Source organism: Syzygium oleosum, unplaced genomic scaffold (genome assembly GCF_021117445.2).
Source record: "Syzygium oleosum isolate NSW1041296 unplaced genomic scaffold, Sole_v2.1 Sole_v2.36, whole genome shotgun sequence".
Lineage (NCBI taxonomy): Eukaryota > Viridiplantae > Streptophyta > Magnoliopsida > Myrtales > Myrtaceae > Syzygium > Syzygium oleosum.
The window spans coordinates 685471-700300 of NW_026607520.1; the positions used below are offsets into that span (position 1 = coordinate 685471).

The window sequence follows — 14830 nt, forward strand, 5'->3', positions numbered from 1 at the left end:
AACATTAGGGGACTAGTAGATCCCCTCCGTCAAGCTGAAATCCGTACCCTTATAAGGAATAATCGGCTCTCTTGCATTGGTATTATTGAGACTAAAGTCAAAGCCCCATTTTTTGCTGATATTTCTAGGGGCTTATGCAACAGCTGGAGATGGATTTCCAACTACGATTTTTCTCCTCTAGGCCGAATCTGGTTTGGGTGGGACCCGAATGTGCTGGAGATGAGCTTGCTTTATACTTCTGATCAACTTATTCATATGCAACTCAAGCTTCTAAATTTGCACAAATCCTGTTTGCTCTCTATTGTATACGGGGAGCATACTTTTGTTCATCGGCGTCCGCTGTGGGCTGACCTCATTCGTCTCTCTTCCTGTGACCTACCCTGGCTTGTTGCTGGGGATTTTAATGCTATCAAGGACCCACAGGATAGACTGGGAAGTACAACCCCATGGATTCCAGTCTTTGAAGAGTTTGGGGATTGTCTCAACCAGGCCGGACTTGAGGACCTTCGATATATAGGATGTCGATACACATGGACGCATTCTTCAGGGGTTAATCGGAAAATGCGTAAGATCGATCGGCTGCTTATCAATGACTGTTGGCTTCAACAATTCTCCTTCTCTGAAGCAAATTTTCTTCCACCTGGAATATCTGATCACTCCCCGATGGTGATTAAGATTGTGCAACCCAGTTCTTCTCACAAGCCTTTCAAGTTTTTTTAATTTCTGGACTTCTCATCCAGCCTTAATGGAGATAGTTACCCAAGTTTGGGATACCCACTTCACTGGCACTCCTATGTATATAGTTTGCTGTAAGCTTAAGGCTCTAAAAGCAAAATTGAAACTTTTGAACAGGTCTTCCTTCTCAGACATTTCCAACAGGACAGAGCAGGCTAGATTGAATCTTTATGCTGTTCAAATAGCCTTGGAGACAAATCCTTTTGATCAAAGCCTAAATGCAAGCGAAGTTACACTCTTGCGATCCTTCTCTGACTTGAGATCGCAAGAAGAATCTTTCTTTAGACAGAAGTCTAGAATCCGTTGGCTCAAGGAAGGAGACATGAACACCAAATATTTTCACCACTTTGTCAACAAAAGGAGACTCCACAATAGAATCCTAACTGTCTCAACAGAGGATGGTTTGCTAATCACCGAACCTCAGGAAGTCAGCAGCCACATTGTGTGCCACTTTCAGAGTTTATCAAATGGCGGTTCAGCACCGGTCCAACCTTCTGTTTCAGAGTTGGAGGTTCTTCTTGGACAAGTCTTAGATGAAAATCAGAGGACCATCATATCTCACCCGATCACTGAGGAGGAAATCCAATCCAATCTCTTCTCGCTCGCTAAGGACAAAGCTCCTGGCCCCGATGGTTATAATGTTGAGTTCTTCAAGCACACATGGAGGATCACTGGCCCATCTATTCTCATGGCTGTAAAGGACTTCTTTGAGACCGGTCGAATGCTTAAAGAGATTAACAACACCATCTTAACGTTGGTGCCGAAATCCTCTAATGCATCGGCCATGAGCGACTTCCGACCAATAGCATGCTGCAACACCTTATATAAATGCATATCAAAAATTCTTGCTAGGCGCATTGCAAAGGTTATACCGACGCTGGTTGGCTCTTCTCAAACAGCTTTTATCAAAGGCCGCAGAATCAGCGACAACATCATGGTTGCACAAGAACTTTTTGCGGACTTTCACCGTGAAGCATATCTACCTAAATGCGCAATTAAGGTGGATTTCCATAAAGCCTTTGACACGATAGATTGGAACTTTATTGAGAGGGTACTTACAGCCTTCAAATTCCCAGTTTTTTTCATTAAGCTGGTTATGACATGCATCTCAACTGCTAAATTCTCGGTCTCCATTAATGGAGAATTACATGGCCATTTTGCTAGTAACCGAGGGATTCGACAGGGCGATCCCTTATCGCCGTACATATTCATCCTAGCTATGGAAACTTTCTCAGCTATTCTCAAGGCCAAAACTGACAACCCTCACTTCCATTGGTATTGGTGATGCAAGAATCCTCGCATATCCCATCTGTTTTTCGCAGATGATGTCCTTCTATTTTCACAAGGGCACATGAGATCGATAGAGCTTATAAAGGAATCCCTTGATTTGTTCTCAAACTGGTCTGGCTTAAGACCAAATCTCAACAAGAGCAATATGTACCTATCGGGAGGAAACCCTGAACTCCATCGTGATCTTCTTCAGTGCATCGGATTTCAACAAGGGTCTCTACCCTTTCGATACTTAGGGGTACCTATTATTTCTTCTAGGCTTCGTAGAGAGGATTGCAAATTCTTGATCGGCGCGTGCCCGTTCTTGGACCCAAAGATTTCTATCTTTTGCTGGTCGAGTACAACTTATCCAATCAGTTTTGCATTCCATCTAAGTCTACTGGGCCACGATATTCTACCTTCCCAAATCGGCCTTGAATAGCATTGAGGCTATACTTCGACGTTTCCTTTGGAAAGGTCCTGGCTTAGATACGGGAGGAGCTAGGGTATCTTGGAATGCCGTTTGTCTCCCAAAAGAAGAAGGCGGCCTTGGGATACGAAAACTTACTGAATATAATAGAGCCATGACTTTAAAGCACATATGGATCCTTTTCACGGATAAGGAATCAATGTGGTGTAAATGGATACATTCCAATTTTTTAAAGAAGAAAAACTTTTGGGTTGTATCCAAACCCACCTTCTGCTCATGGACTTGGAAGAAGATTCTTGATTTGAGAGTCTCGGGCCAGACCCTTTTCCGGTGGAAGATTGGCAATGGCCGGACGATATCCTTTTGGTTTGACCGGTGGCACACAAGAGGGCCCCTCTACCTCCTATTCAATAATTTGGATATATACCAATCTCGAATACCGCGGGGCATATCGGTTCGGGATTTCTTCGACTCTACATGGCAGCCATCAGCAACCCTACACTCTATTTTGGACTGGATGGAAGTTCTTCCAAGCTTTGAAGATGACACTCTGGACAACTTGATCTGGAGTCCTAACCCGTCTGAACCCTTCTCGGTAGCCCAGGCCTGGAATCATATACGGAAGAAAGGCCATCCAGCCCCATGGCACTCCTTTATATGGGACTCTCATTTCGTCCCCCGACACTCCTTTTTATTATGGATTGTGTCATTAAATCGGCTACCTACCTAGGTTTTTCTTATGCAAAACCGCCGGATTGAATCTGGATTATATGCTTTCTGTCACACTACCCCGGATTCCATCAATCTTCTCTTCTTTGAATGCTCCACTACTAGCAGGCTGGCCTCCTTTTGGGCAACCAAATGCAGATTGCCATGGCGCAACCATCCGTGGCCAGAGCTTATGTTATGGGCAAATAAAGTTTGTGGAGGCACTTCCTTTGCCCACCGACTTGCTAGGTTTTCTTTTGGTGCCCTATGCCATATCATATGGATTGAGAGGAACAACTTTCTCTTCAGGAACAAGACTATCTTCATTTCGGGAATACGCAAGCACATTATCAAGCTGGTGAAGGACAAAGCTTTATCTTCTGGGAAAATCGCTGATACACCTACAAATAGAAGACTTCAAAGGAACTGGGAACTCTCACCTACCATCTTTTAGTTTGGTTGTGTAGTTCTCTGTCTTGTACCTTGCTTTGTTGTTTGTAGGTCTTTTGGTTAGCCTTGTTGAGTGACCCTCCTCTTGTTCATTCGGGGCCCTGGGTTGTCTCTTGTGTCTTGTATAGTCCTTGCTAGACCTCTCTTGACCTTATATGGACAGGTTATGTCCTAATAGGGTCAGGACTTGGTTTGAGCTTTAGCTTGTATTTGGGTTTTGAAAAAGTTATATATACACTTACCTTTACCAAAAAAAAAAAAAAAAACTATCTTAAGTGACTCCCACCTTCAATCTTTGAAGTGACTCATACGTCCTTGTAATTCGCTCCTTATGTTCTTTTTCTTTTAGTTGGCCCTTCAGCTTGTTGTATAGTTATTGCTAGACCTTTCTTGACCCTATTTGGACATTCTATGTCCTATTGGGGTCAGGTGTTGGTCTTGGCTTAGGTTGTATTTGGTGTTTTGGAAAGTAATACATATTCTTACCTTTACAAAAAAAAAACAACTATCTTAAGTGGATACTTTTCATTTTCACCAAACTCGCGGGTACTGTTCACTCGGGCAGAATGCTCTCACCTGAGTTTCTCGCGGGGTACTGTTCACCCGGCGGTTTTCTGTTGATTCCGGCTGATTCCGGCGGCCATTTGGGCTGATTTTTGGAGGCTAGACCCCTTGAACGCTCCTCTATCACCCCTCCAAAGGACTCCTCCCCTCGTTCAGCACAGAGGCTGGGCTTCCAGATATGAACGTTGCCCATTTCGGTCTTCCTCGCCTGAGATTCTCGACTGAACTGAGGCTCCGGTTCTGGATTAATTTCCTGAAGGTAGTTATCCCCTTTAGGTACTCTCCTTTCGTCTCCTTCCTGCTGGTTTGGGACTGGTGGCTTGCTTGGTGCTCATACAAATTTGGGTGATCATCTGGTGCGTTCCTTCCTGTTCTGGTGCCCACCTTGTTCTGGATCGCTGCTGCTGGGGTTTGACTAGTTGCTGCTTGGTCGAATTCCTGGTTTTAGTCCTCTCTTTTTGTTGTCTACCTGCTGGTTGGAATTTGAGTTTATGTCTCGAGGTTGCATTTATTTTGGGAGCCTTGCTGATGCGTATCCTGTTCTGGTCTATGGTGCTGGTGGGTTGACTGGTAGGTGTTTGTGGCTTTGTCCATATGGAAGAGACTTTAGTAACCACATTGCCTGACCCATCCCCTGTTCTAGAGGCTGAACCACTCCTTGCTGCGGGTACCCATCAGGCGGCTATTGGTTCTGATGCGAACAAAACAGCAGCTGATCCTAAAGGAAAATCCTCTTCGGTGTTGTATGAGGCTGATCGTCCTTTGGGTCTTAGACCTATCCTCAAGGGCAACTCTAGCCGTAGTCAGAGTAGGGGTCGTCCGAAGGATAGGAGCCGCTCTCGTAGAAGAATACATAAAGCTGGTGTTGCTATGCGCTCGGAGTCTAGAGCAAATCCAGTAAGGAAATCAGTTGATGTAGGTCAGACGTCTACTCGTCCTCAAGGCCAGATTAACCATGCCCCTACTCTTAGAACGTGGGCAAATGTTGCCAGGGTATTGACCAAAGGTTATGACTTAGCTTATGTTCCTCCTTTAGAGGAGAATGGTGAAGTCATTGTGGATATCACTCCAGAAGTTGCTGCTGATCAGAATTCTTTGTGGCTGGAATGCATTGTTGGCCATTATATTGGGAAGAAAATCTTCTTTAAACTTACTGAGGAAGCCTTTAAAAAAACATGGGGAGAGCAAATAGTTGATGTGAGACTACATGAAAATGGATTCTACTTCTTTCGTGTTCCGAATGCGGACTTTCGCAGGAAGATAATTGGTATGGGTCCAATATCTATCTTTAGGAGCACTATGGTTCTACAACAATGGCACCCAAAACTGAAACTCAAGAAAGGTGCTATGGATTCTCTTCCGGTATGGGTTAGACTAAGAGATATTCCTTTTTCTCTTTGGTCCCCGGCTGGTATTGGTAGGATCGCCAGTGTCATTGGAAAGCCACTCTATGTGGATACTCAAACGGAACAAATGACTAGGATTTCCTATGCGCGTGTTTATGTGGAAATAAAAGCCAATAAACCATGGATGGAAACTGTCAAAATTCGATGGGATGGTGAGGTGAATTTGATCCATGTTGAATATGAATGGAAACCGTTGGCGTGTTCTTCTTGTGGCTTATTTGGACACAAAACTGGCTCAACTGGATTTGACTGTGCTTCTGGCCATTCCGAAGCCAGAATGGGGAATACTCTGCGTCCTCAAGCTGAAGCCAGACCTGAGACTAACCTTCGAACTCAAGGAGCTGAAGGATGGATCCAAGTCAGTAGGAAAAGAGGAGCTCTCCTAGCAAGGAAGGATACAAATCAGTCCCAACCTGCAGCAGGTTCGCTGCTGGACCCGACTACAGGGGAGACGGAAATTCTGCCTTCTGTTCCTAGTAAGCCCTCAAACCAGCTGCAACCTACTCCTACTCTTCAACCAGGATTCGTTGGATTATAAGAGGAATCCTTTTTTCGACAGAAATCCAGGATTCGTTGGATTAAAGAAGGGGACCACAACACTAAATTTTTCCATCACTTCGTCAACAAAAGGCACTTACAGAATCATATTCTCTCAGTGTCCACAAGTGATGGTATTCTATTAACAGACCCATCAGAGGTCAGGAATCACATTTTTACCCACTTTCAGGTGCTACTCAATGGAAACTCTGCTTCTTCCCAGCCATCTGTCAGTGAGATAGGTGAGTTCATTGGACAGGTCCTTGATGATATTCAGCGGAACTACATAGCACAACCGGTTTCTGATGGGGAAATCCAGGCTACACTTTTTTCGCTGGCTAAAGGCAAAGCCCCTGGACCGGATGGCTATAATGTTGACTTCTTCAAATCCTCTTGGGAGATCATTGGGCCTTCTATCCTCAAGGCGGTGAGAGATTTTTTTGAGACTGGCAGCATGCATAAGGAGTTAAATTGTACCATTCTAATTCTAGTGCCGAAGTCTCCTAATGCCTCTACCATGTCCGACTTCCGGCCGATTGCTTGTTGCAATACACTCTATAAATGCATTTCTAAAATCTTGGCGAGGCGTATTGCACACATTCTACCTGCCCTGATCAACCCGTCCCAAACTGCTTTCGTCAAAGGTCGCAGAATTAGTGACAACATCATGATCGCTCAATTCTACCTCTCCCGATTCTTCTTTGGAGCACTCATACACATTATCTGGACTCAACGGAACAATGCTATATTCAGGAATAAGAATGTTTATATCCCGGGCATGCGCAATCATCTTATCAAAGTTGTGAAGGACAAAGCCATCTCCATAGGGAGGGTTCAGGATACTCCTAGGAACTGTATTTTCCAAAGGAAATGGGGCCTTCCACCTTAAATCTTTGAAGTGACTCATACGTCCTTGTAATTCGGTCCCTTTGTTCCTTTTCTTTTAGTTGGCCCTTCGGCTTGTTGTATAGTTCTTGCTAGACCTTTCTTGACCTTATTTGGACATTCTATGTCCTATTGGGGTCAGGTGTTGGTCTTGGCTTAGGTTGTATTTGGTGTTTTGGAAAGTAATACATATTCTTACCTTTACCAAAAAAAAAAAACAACTATCTTAAGTGACCACCGCCCGCAGCGGCTGCGTTGGCTTGCGCTCTCATCCCCCCACGAAGGGATCGGAGTTCAAACCCCAGCGTAGTCGTTAGGGATTCTTAAGTGTGGCGCCGTGGTGGTGGGTCCTGCGCTAGCGTCACCCCAGGTTTACCCCTCCGGCTGTCGGCCGTGCGGGGGTTCCTGGGTTATCAAAAAAAAAACAACTATCTTAAGTGGAACTTTTCATTTCTCACCATCTCGCTGGTACTGTTCACCCGGTTTAGAAAATGCTCTCTACTGGTTCCTCGCGGGTACTGTTCACCTGACGGTGGGAGGCTGTTTCCGACTGATTCCGGTGGTGATTGGAGCTGGTTTTCGGAAGCAAGGTCCCTTGGACTCTTTTCTTCTACCCCTTCAAAGGATTCCCCTTCGTTCTCAGTATAGAGGGCGGGCTTCCAGATCTGAATTCTTGTTTTTGGTGGGGTGTTCATCGAGGATATTGTTCACCTGAAGGTGTTCGGTCTATTCCGGTGAATTCCGTTGGTGATTGGAGCTGGCTTTCGAAAGCAAGGTCCCTTGGACTCTCTTCCTCTGCCCCTTCAAAGCAATCCTCTTTATTCACAGTATAGAAGGCCGGCGACCAGAATTGAATTCGTCCTTCTGGTGGTTTTCATCGTGGGTACTGCTCACCCGACGGTGTCTGACCTATTCCGGCGGGTTCCGACGGTGACTGGAGCTAGCCTTGGAGACAAGGCATCCTCTGCCTCTCTCCATTAAGGCTGAGTGTCCATCCTGAAGGTACTCTTTGTATCCCTTCTTCTGTGGTGGGGGTGGTTCTCGGTACTCTAGTGGTTGCATTTATTCTGGATAGATAGAATCCTGCTGCTGGCTTTTGATTTGGTCGATGGTGCTGCTTTGGGTTGACTGGCTGGTGGAATTAGTGGTTGTGTGCTGTTGTTGACCCTATGGAGAAGGTTAATACGAACTCTTTACTCGGCCCCTCCCCTGTTGCCCAGACTCAAAAGGTGATTGATGCTCCTCAGGATTTACGAAGGACATTTGAAAACAGGGGTAAATCTACCTCTATGGACCATGTAACTGATCCTCCTACTGGCCCCAGGCTCTTGAAAGGCAACTCCAGCCGTAGTCAAAGTAGGGGTCGATCGAAGTATAAAAGCCGTTTGTTGACACCTAAATTTTTTGCCCAAAAATCATTTTCAAAAAAATTGGAGCTTGTTTTTCCACAAAAATATTTTGGAATTATTCTATAAAAAAAAAACGGAAGAGCAAGGGCCAAGGATTCGAGTGTAGCTAACCGAGACCTGAGGGATCAAATTGCAAATGAACCAGCAAGTTGGGGCCAAAATACAATTTCCAAAAGTTGGGGGACCAAATCGCAAAATTTGTAAAATTTGCCCCCAAGCCCTTAAATCATCATTTTTACCCCTAATCAAGCTTGAAATTGAAAACGGGCAAGGTAAAATTAATCAGATCAAGCCAAAAGGACTAAATTGGCTCAAATCGGGCATTCTCGGACAAGAAAGTGGCTAATTTTGAGGGACTTTCCTGCAAACTTGGGCATGGAAAATTGCAAATTCTGATTATCATCTTAAACTAATATACTTCAACTTTCAAACTGATCAAAAATTCCGACCAAATGAATGGATTAAAGCACTTAAATTAGCTTCCAAAAACCGGTCCACGATTTGGTCTCAATTCGAGGCTGCTGAGTAGCCAAATTTGTGGCCCCACCATATCCTACTCAGCCAGCCGATCAGCGTGAACTCTGGCCGAGGTGTGAGACCATCATTAGGAGTGCAAATGGACAAAAATTTGCCAGGGATAAGCTGCTGAAGACACGTGATAATCTCAGTCAAACCTGCTCACTCAACAGCTGCAAATTATGATGATTTTGGAGTCAGAAAGTTGGTGAAGAGACTCAGTTTGCAGGCTTGGTAAGTGGGCAATCACGGGCTAAAAATCGGGTTGGATTTGATGGATAGGATCTCTAAAGCACGTTCTTTTGGGGGATAAAAATAAAGGGATGAGACAAGAGGAAGGGGGTTCACGGTCGTTCCAAAAACTCACCCTCAGACGCAACTCAAAAAAGAAAAACCCAGAAAAGTTCCGGACTGACTTTTGGAGAGGAAAGTGAGATTTTCGTGAATTTCGAGACAAAATTAGCCAAAACCTTCAACTAGAGAGTGGAACTACATTCAAAGAGCTTTCCAACCATAGGTCGCACGCCCCAAATGGATGTCGGGAAGCCATCCAAAATCCCCTCGAAAAGCAGCCCATTCTCGGGTCAAGAGAGAAACCCAGAAATCTTCTAAGTGTTGAAGTCAGACGGTTACTGGTGAGGGAAAGTGGGAGTTTTTGAGAGACATGAGGAATATATGAGGATACCTGTGACTTGAAAATTAAACTAGAATACATCTAGTTTGGGTTAGTGTCAAATTAGTCAGAAAAGGAGGTCGTTGATTCTGGTTTTGGAGACCAACAAAAACCTTCGTTGTCAGTTCCTTCTTTGCAGATCTCATTTTCCAGTTTGAAGAAGCCTAGTTCCCCGCGCCCTTGGAAGACAGGTTTTTGGTTCCCTCGGCCAAGGGATACTTCAAAGAGAAACTAGGAAGCAAGGTGAGTATCCTACATGTATTTTTGTTCAATTTTGAATATGTTTTAGTTATGAAAAAATCAAGAGAAAACCAGCCCAGAGAACTGATTTCTGAGGCTGGAATTTTTCTAAGTGTTAGAGCTCCTTCATGAGCCCTAAATGTTTGACTTGCTACTCCTCTTTGCATGCGTTTTCTACCTTCGTGAGCTTGATGAATGTTATATGGGTGTACAAATTAGGCTGAGATCCACTTGGTTTGGTCTTTGAAGCCCCGTGTGAACCATGAGATCGCTTGCAACTTGAGTCAAAAGCCAAGCTAACCCACATTGATTCATGGCTAGTCATTATGAACCATGCATGTATGCTTCTTGGGGGGGTTGTTTCGACGTGTTCGCTTGATCATTCTCCATGATGTTTGTTTCATTTAAAAGTAGATGTTACGTATATTCTCTCAGATGAAGTGATGTTTCCCATAGATCTTGCACGTGATGAGTGTCGGGGCTTAAACCTGGGCATGCAACAGGTTTGTTTGACCTGGGTTTAAACCCAAATTTGCAAAAGCAGCCCGAACCCACATATTGGAGGCCGATTCCAACTTGGTTCTCGTGCGTTTTAGGTTGTGATTTCTAGCTAATCTTGTTCTTTGCATGTGATAATATAACCTTGATACTTTGGTTCCACTTGATATTACACACGGAGTAAGATTGAAGGCCACGAATATGGCTCGAGGAAGCCATTTGGGGCATTTTAATGCACACCAAATGCTCGACGAAATGCCCAAACCAAGTTTCGATCTTGAAACGGTTGATTTGAGCCCGGTTCTCGTAATATTCATATCCTGAGTTGTTTCATGTTCACGTAAACCGAGCATAGGCCGATTTAGGGAATTATTATTTTTTTAAATAAAAAACGAAAATTAAAAAAAAAAATAGAAAAATTTCGAAAATCCAAAAATTGGAAATTGGGCTTCAGAATTGCTTTTCTCTCCCTTTTTGTGTGATTAGCGTATGTTTGATTGCTCCTCGCTTGATTCGCACGCTTTGAATTGCATGTTTAATTTAAACTCGCATGTGGTTGATTATGCATGTTAGGTTCATGTAGTGATTGTTGCTTCCCTTAGCTTGGTTAGGAATGAATTTTTAAACTCCCAGTTAGTGTGAACACGTTAGGTGGTGAATTGAGCAAGATTAGGTACTGAAAGGGCACTAGTTGGTCAATTAGTGTAATCAAGTCCCCGTACCCATTGAATCTCTGGTTCGTAGAAGTAAAGCATTTCTCCCCTGCTTTGCTTGGGTGTCTAATCGACCCACCAAAAACTGATTAGTGGCGACTCCTAGGTGAAATTGATTTCCATGTTAATAACTTTAACTTAAGTCGCGAATTGGTATGAGCTTGGGAGAGCTCGAGCTAAGTTTAACTTAGTAATCCATTAGCCTAACCCCTTAGGCGGCGGGGCCGGTTTAGGGAGGTCGCGACACCGTTCTATTAGGCGAGCCCAAGCAGGACCGTCTGGTCGAGCTGTCCCAAAGCCAAACTCAATGGGGAATTCCAATGTCCCGACAAACAACTCTACTAATCCTCAAGTCCAACCCGCCCCTGCCCCTGCAGCTCGAACATGGGCAAATGTGGCGAAGATATTGACTAAAGGATACCAATTAGCATATGTTCCCCCTTTGATGGAAGATGGTGAAGTCATTGTCAACATCACACCAGAGGTAGTTGCTGATGAGAATCCATGTTGGCTGGAATGTATTGTAGGACACTATATTGGTAAGAAAGTTCCCTTCAAGTTAACCGAAGAAGCAGTTAAGAAATCTTGGGGAGACCAAGTAGTTGATGTAAAGCTACATGAGAATGGTTTTTATTTCTTCCAAGTTCCGAATGCTGAATTTCGCAGAAATATTATTGATTCGGGATCAGTTTCCATCTTTAGTAGCACAATGTTGCTCCAACAATGGCACTCGAAAATGAAGCTCAAGAAAGGTTCCTTTGATTCCCTCCCGGTTTGGGTTAGACTAAGAGATATTCCATTCTCTCTATGGTCTCCGGCTGGAATTGGGCGAATAGCCAGCGCTATAGGGAATCCACTATATGTGGATAGGCAAACAGAACTTATGACCCAGATTTCTTATGCTCGTGTATGTGTGGAAATTAAGGCCATTACTCCCCGTGTAGAAGCAGTTAAGTTTCGATGGGATGATGAAGTGAATGTGATCAACATTGAATATGAGTGGAAACCTTTAGTATGTTCTTCTTGTGGTATATTTGGTCATAAATTGGGTTCCAGTGGATTCGAATGCGCTTCTGCACATACTGAACATAGAGCTCAGTCTAGTTCAAGACCTTAAGGAACATATGGGTGGACCCAAGTCTCAAGGAAAAAGGGCAAACTGCCTCTTGGCAAGGATACTAATCAGCCCCAACATGTTCCAGAAGATCAAGTGGCACTAAACCAGGGGGAAAAAGAGCTTTCGTCTGCTGGTTTGAATCCCGCAGGAGATTTCGCCCGGATAGCCCAACATGCTCCAGAAGATGAAGTGGCACTAAACCAGGGGGAAATGGAGCTTTCGTCTGCTGGTTTGAATCCCGCAGGAGTTATCGCCCGGATAGGTTCTGACCTGGATCAGTCTAAGGACATAGAGGGTGGACAGAACCAGACTCCAGCAACATATCCTATAGAGCAAATTGATCAGCAGGATGAGGATCCTTCTCAAAGTTCACAGTCTTGCACAGAAGGCTCTTCTGAGTCTGGGATTTTATTGGAGAAGACTACTGTTGCTGAAGACTTGCTGGAGATGGAACCAGCTTCTGTATCCCCTCCCAATACTCGTTCACGAACTATGGCGTCCAGTGCTACGGATGAGACTTCTAAATCCTCTCATGGCACCACACCTACTTCGGCTTGTCCTGTAAAGGTACCTAACCTGTCCTCCTCTAAGAAATCTAAGAGGAGGAGGACAAGGAAATATCAGAGGTAATCTTCCCCGCCTAAACATATGTTTTTTGGTGCTTGGAACATTAGGGGCCTAGTAGAACCCCTTAGACAAGCCGAAATTCGGAACTTCATTAGGACTAACAGGCTTTCCTGTGTTGGTATTATTGAAACTAAAGTTAAAGCCTCCTTTTTGCTGGTATATCTAGAGGCCTATCTGCTAATTGACGGTGGATTTCCAACTATAAATACTCCCCCCTTGGTAGAATATGGATTGGATGGGACCCGAATGAGTTGGAGATAAATCTTATATCCTCTTCCTCCCAAATGATTCATGTTCAGCTAAGGCTTTTGATTAAGCACAAGTCTTGTCTCCTCACAATTGTATACGGAGAACATACCTTTGTGAATCGACATCTGCTATGGGCTGACCTTCTTAGGCTTTCTGCATGTGACACTCCATGGATTGTTGCAGGAGATTTCAATGCCATCAGAGACCCAAATGATAGAGTGGGTAGCACAACTCCATGGATCCCAGCCTTTGATGAGTTTGGGGACTGTCTAAACCAAACAGGATTAGAGGATCTTCGATATGTTGGTTGTAGATATACTTGGTCTCATTCCTCTGGGGTTAATCGCAAACTTCGCAAGATTGATCGGGTGCTCATTAATGACCTCTGGAATCAGCATTTCTCCTTCTCTGAAGCAACCTTCCTTGCTCCAGGTATTTCTGATCACTCCCCCATGGTGATCAAAATTCTACCGACTCAAAATTCCAAGAAATCCTTCAAGTTCTTTAACTTTTGGACTACTCATCCAAAATTCTTGGACATAGTAGCTGAAACTTGGAACACCCATCAGGACGAGGAATGATATTTATCATTACCGAGGTGATTTTTGTAATATCAAATACAAAGATATGCAGATGCAACAAGTGAGGTTTCGACACCCAAGGGTAGGATAGGCTAAAGGTTTGCGATCATTACCTTAACAGAGAAGGGATTCCACCCCAATAAGCATGCGACCTAAAATAATGGAATATTATTCCGTCTTAGTGATCATTATGAATTTAAATGATCCCATGAGCAATCGGTCCATAGTTTCGCTTAAATACATACCCCTTAAAGGTAATCCTAATTGTAGCCGGGGTTGGGCCACGGGTGGTATGTGCGAATAGTGTCGTGCTAAGGTTATTTAAAAGCATGCATAGCAATTTATAACCAAACAGCACTTTTAAAATAATCACGTCACACCCATCTCAACACCTCCCTGCAAAACAAAGGTTAACAAAGACTACACCCCTTATATCTCCCACCTACAAAACCATTTAACACAATCATTAGTAGGGCGTACCTCAAATCCTTGCGTGAGCACAAAACACATGCATATCATTTTAAACTAGGCCTAAGTCCACTAGAAAATCTTTCCCCAATGGAGTCACCAAACCTGTCGCGCTGCCCTTTTGCACACCTTTGGAGGTACTTTTGTTAGTCACGAATGAGCAAACTGTCCCCGAATGAGCTACTAAGGTCTGAAACGGATATTTCACCCAAACGTCTCACAGACATCCCATCATTAGACACACGATCTCTCCTTGACCATACATTACGAGACAACGGATATTTGTTTTTTTAATTTTCTCTTATTTATCCTAAGTTTTGTTTTGGAGTCGCCACTAGTCCTTATTGGTCGACTAGAAACCTAATAAAGACGAGGGAGAACCATCCTAATTTCTGTGAACCAAAGATTACATAGGTAAGGGGACTTGGTTACGCTAAAGATCCCAAATCGAGATCTCTAACGTACTTTCGGTACCTAAAAGATCCTAAGTGTCTTCACGCGTCATGCGAATTCGCAAAACCTATCCATTCATTCTAACCATTCTAATCGGGAGAAACCAACCAATCAATAAAGAAATGCACAATCAAGTCTAATCAATCACAACAATCCTAAAATGGTCTCTAAAATAAAAATCAATCAAAACACTCAAACCCTAATAAAGCCCTAAAGGCTTGTTCATTCAATGGATTATGTTGTCTTAGGGTTTTTTAGGGGCAGAGATCCTTTTGGGGGTTAAAACCCCTTTTAAGTCCCTA

At 43.9% G+C, this 14830-nt stretch overlaps 1 protein-coding gene across 1 annotated transcript; it reads left to right on the forward strand.

The window, feature by feature from the left end:
• Positions 1–11340: 11340 nt before the first annotated feature.
• LOC115693581 (uncharacterized) lies at positions 11341–13607 on the forward strand. Its single transcript, XM_030620593.2, has 3 exons — positions 11341–12061; positions 12299–12776; positions 13175–13607. The coding sequence occupies exons 1-3, from the start codon at positions 11341–11343 to the stop codon at positions 13605–13607; spliced, it is 1632 nt and encodes a 543-aa protein (XP_030476453.2).
• The last annotated feature ends 1223 nt before the right edge of the window (positions 13608–14830 follow it).

Bases quoted from the DNA above. Each gene is read 5' to 3' on its own strand.
- LOC115693581 (XM_030620593.2), top strand. From the start codon at position 11,341: ATGGGGAATTCCAATGTCCCGACAAACAACTCTACTAATCCTCAAGTC. The intron at 12,062-12,298 runs GTATATTTGGTC...TGAATCCCGCAG, and splicing joins TTTAGTATGTTCTTCTTGTG to GAGATTTCGCCCGGATAGCC. The intron at 12,777-13,174 runs GTAATCTTCCCC...TGACCTTCTTAG, and splicing joins AGGACAAGGAAATATCAGAG to GCTTTCTGCATGTGACACTC.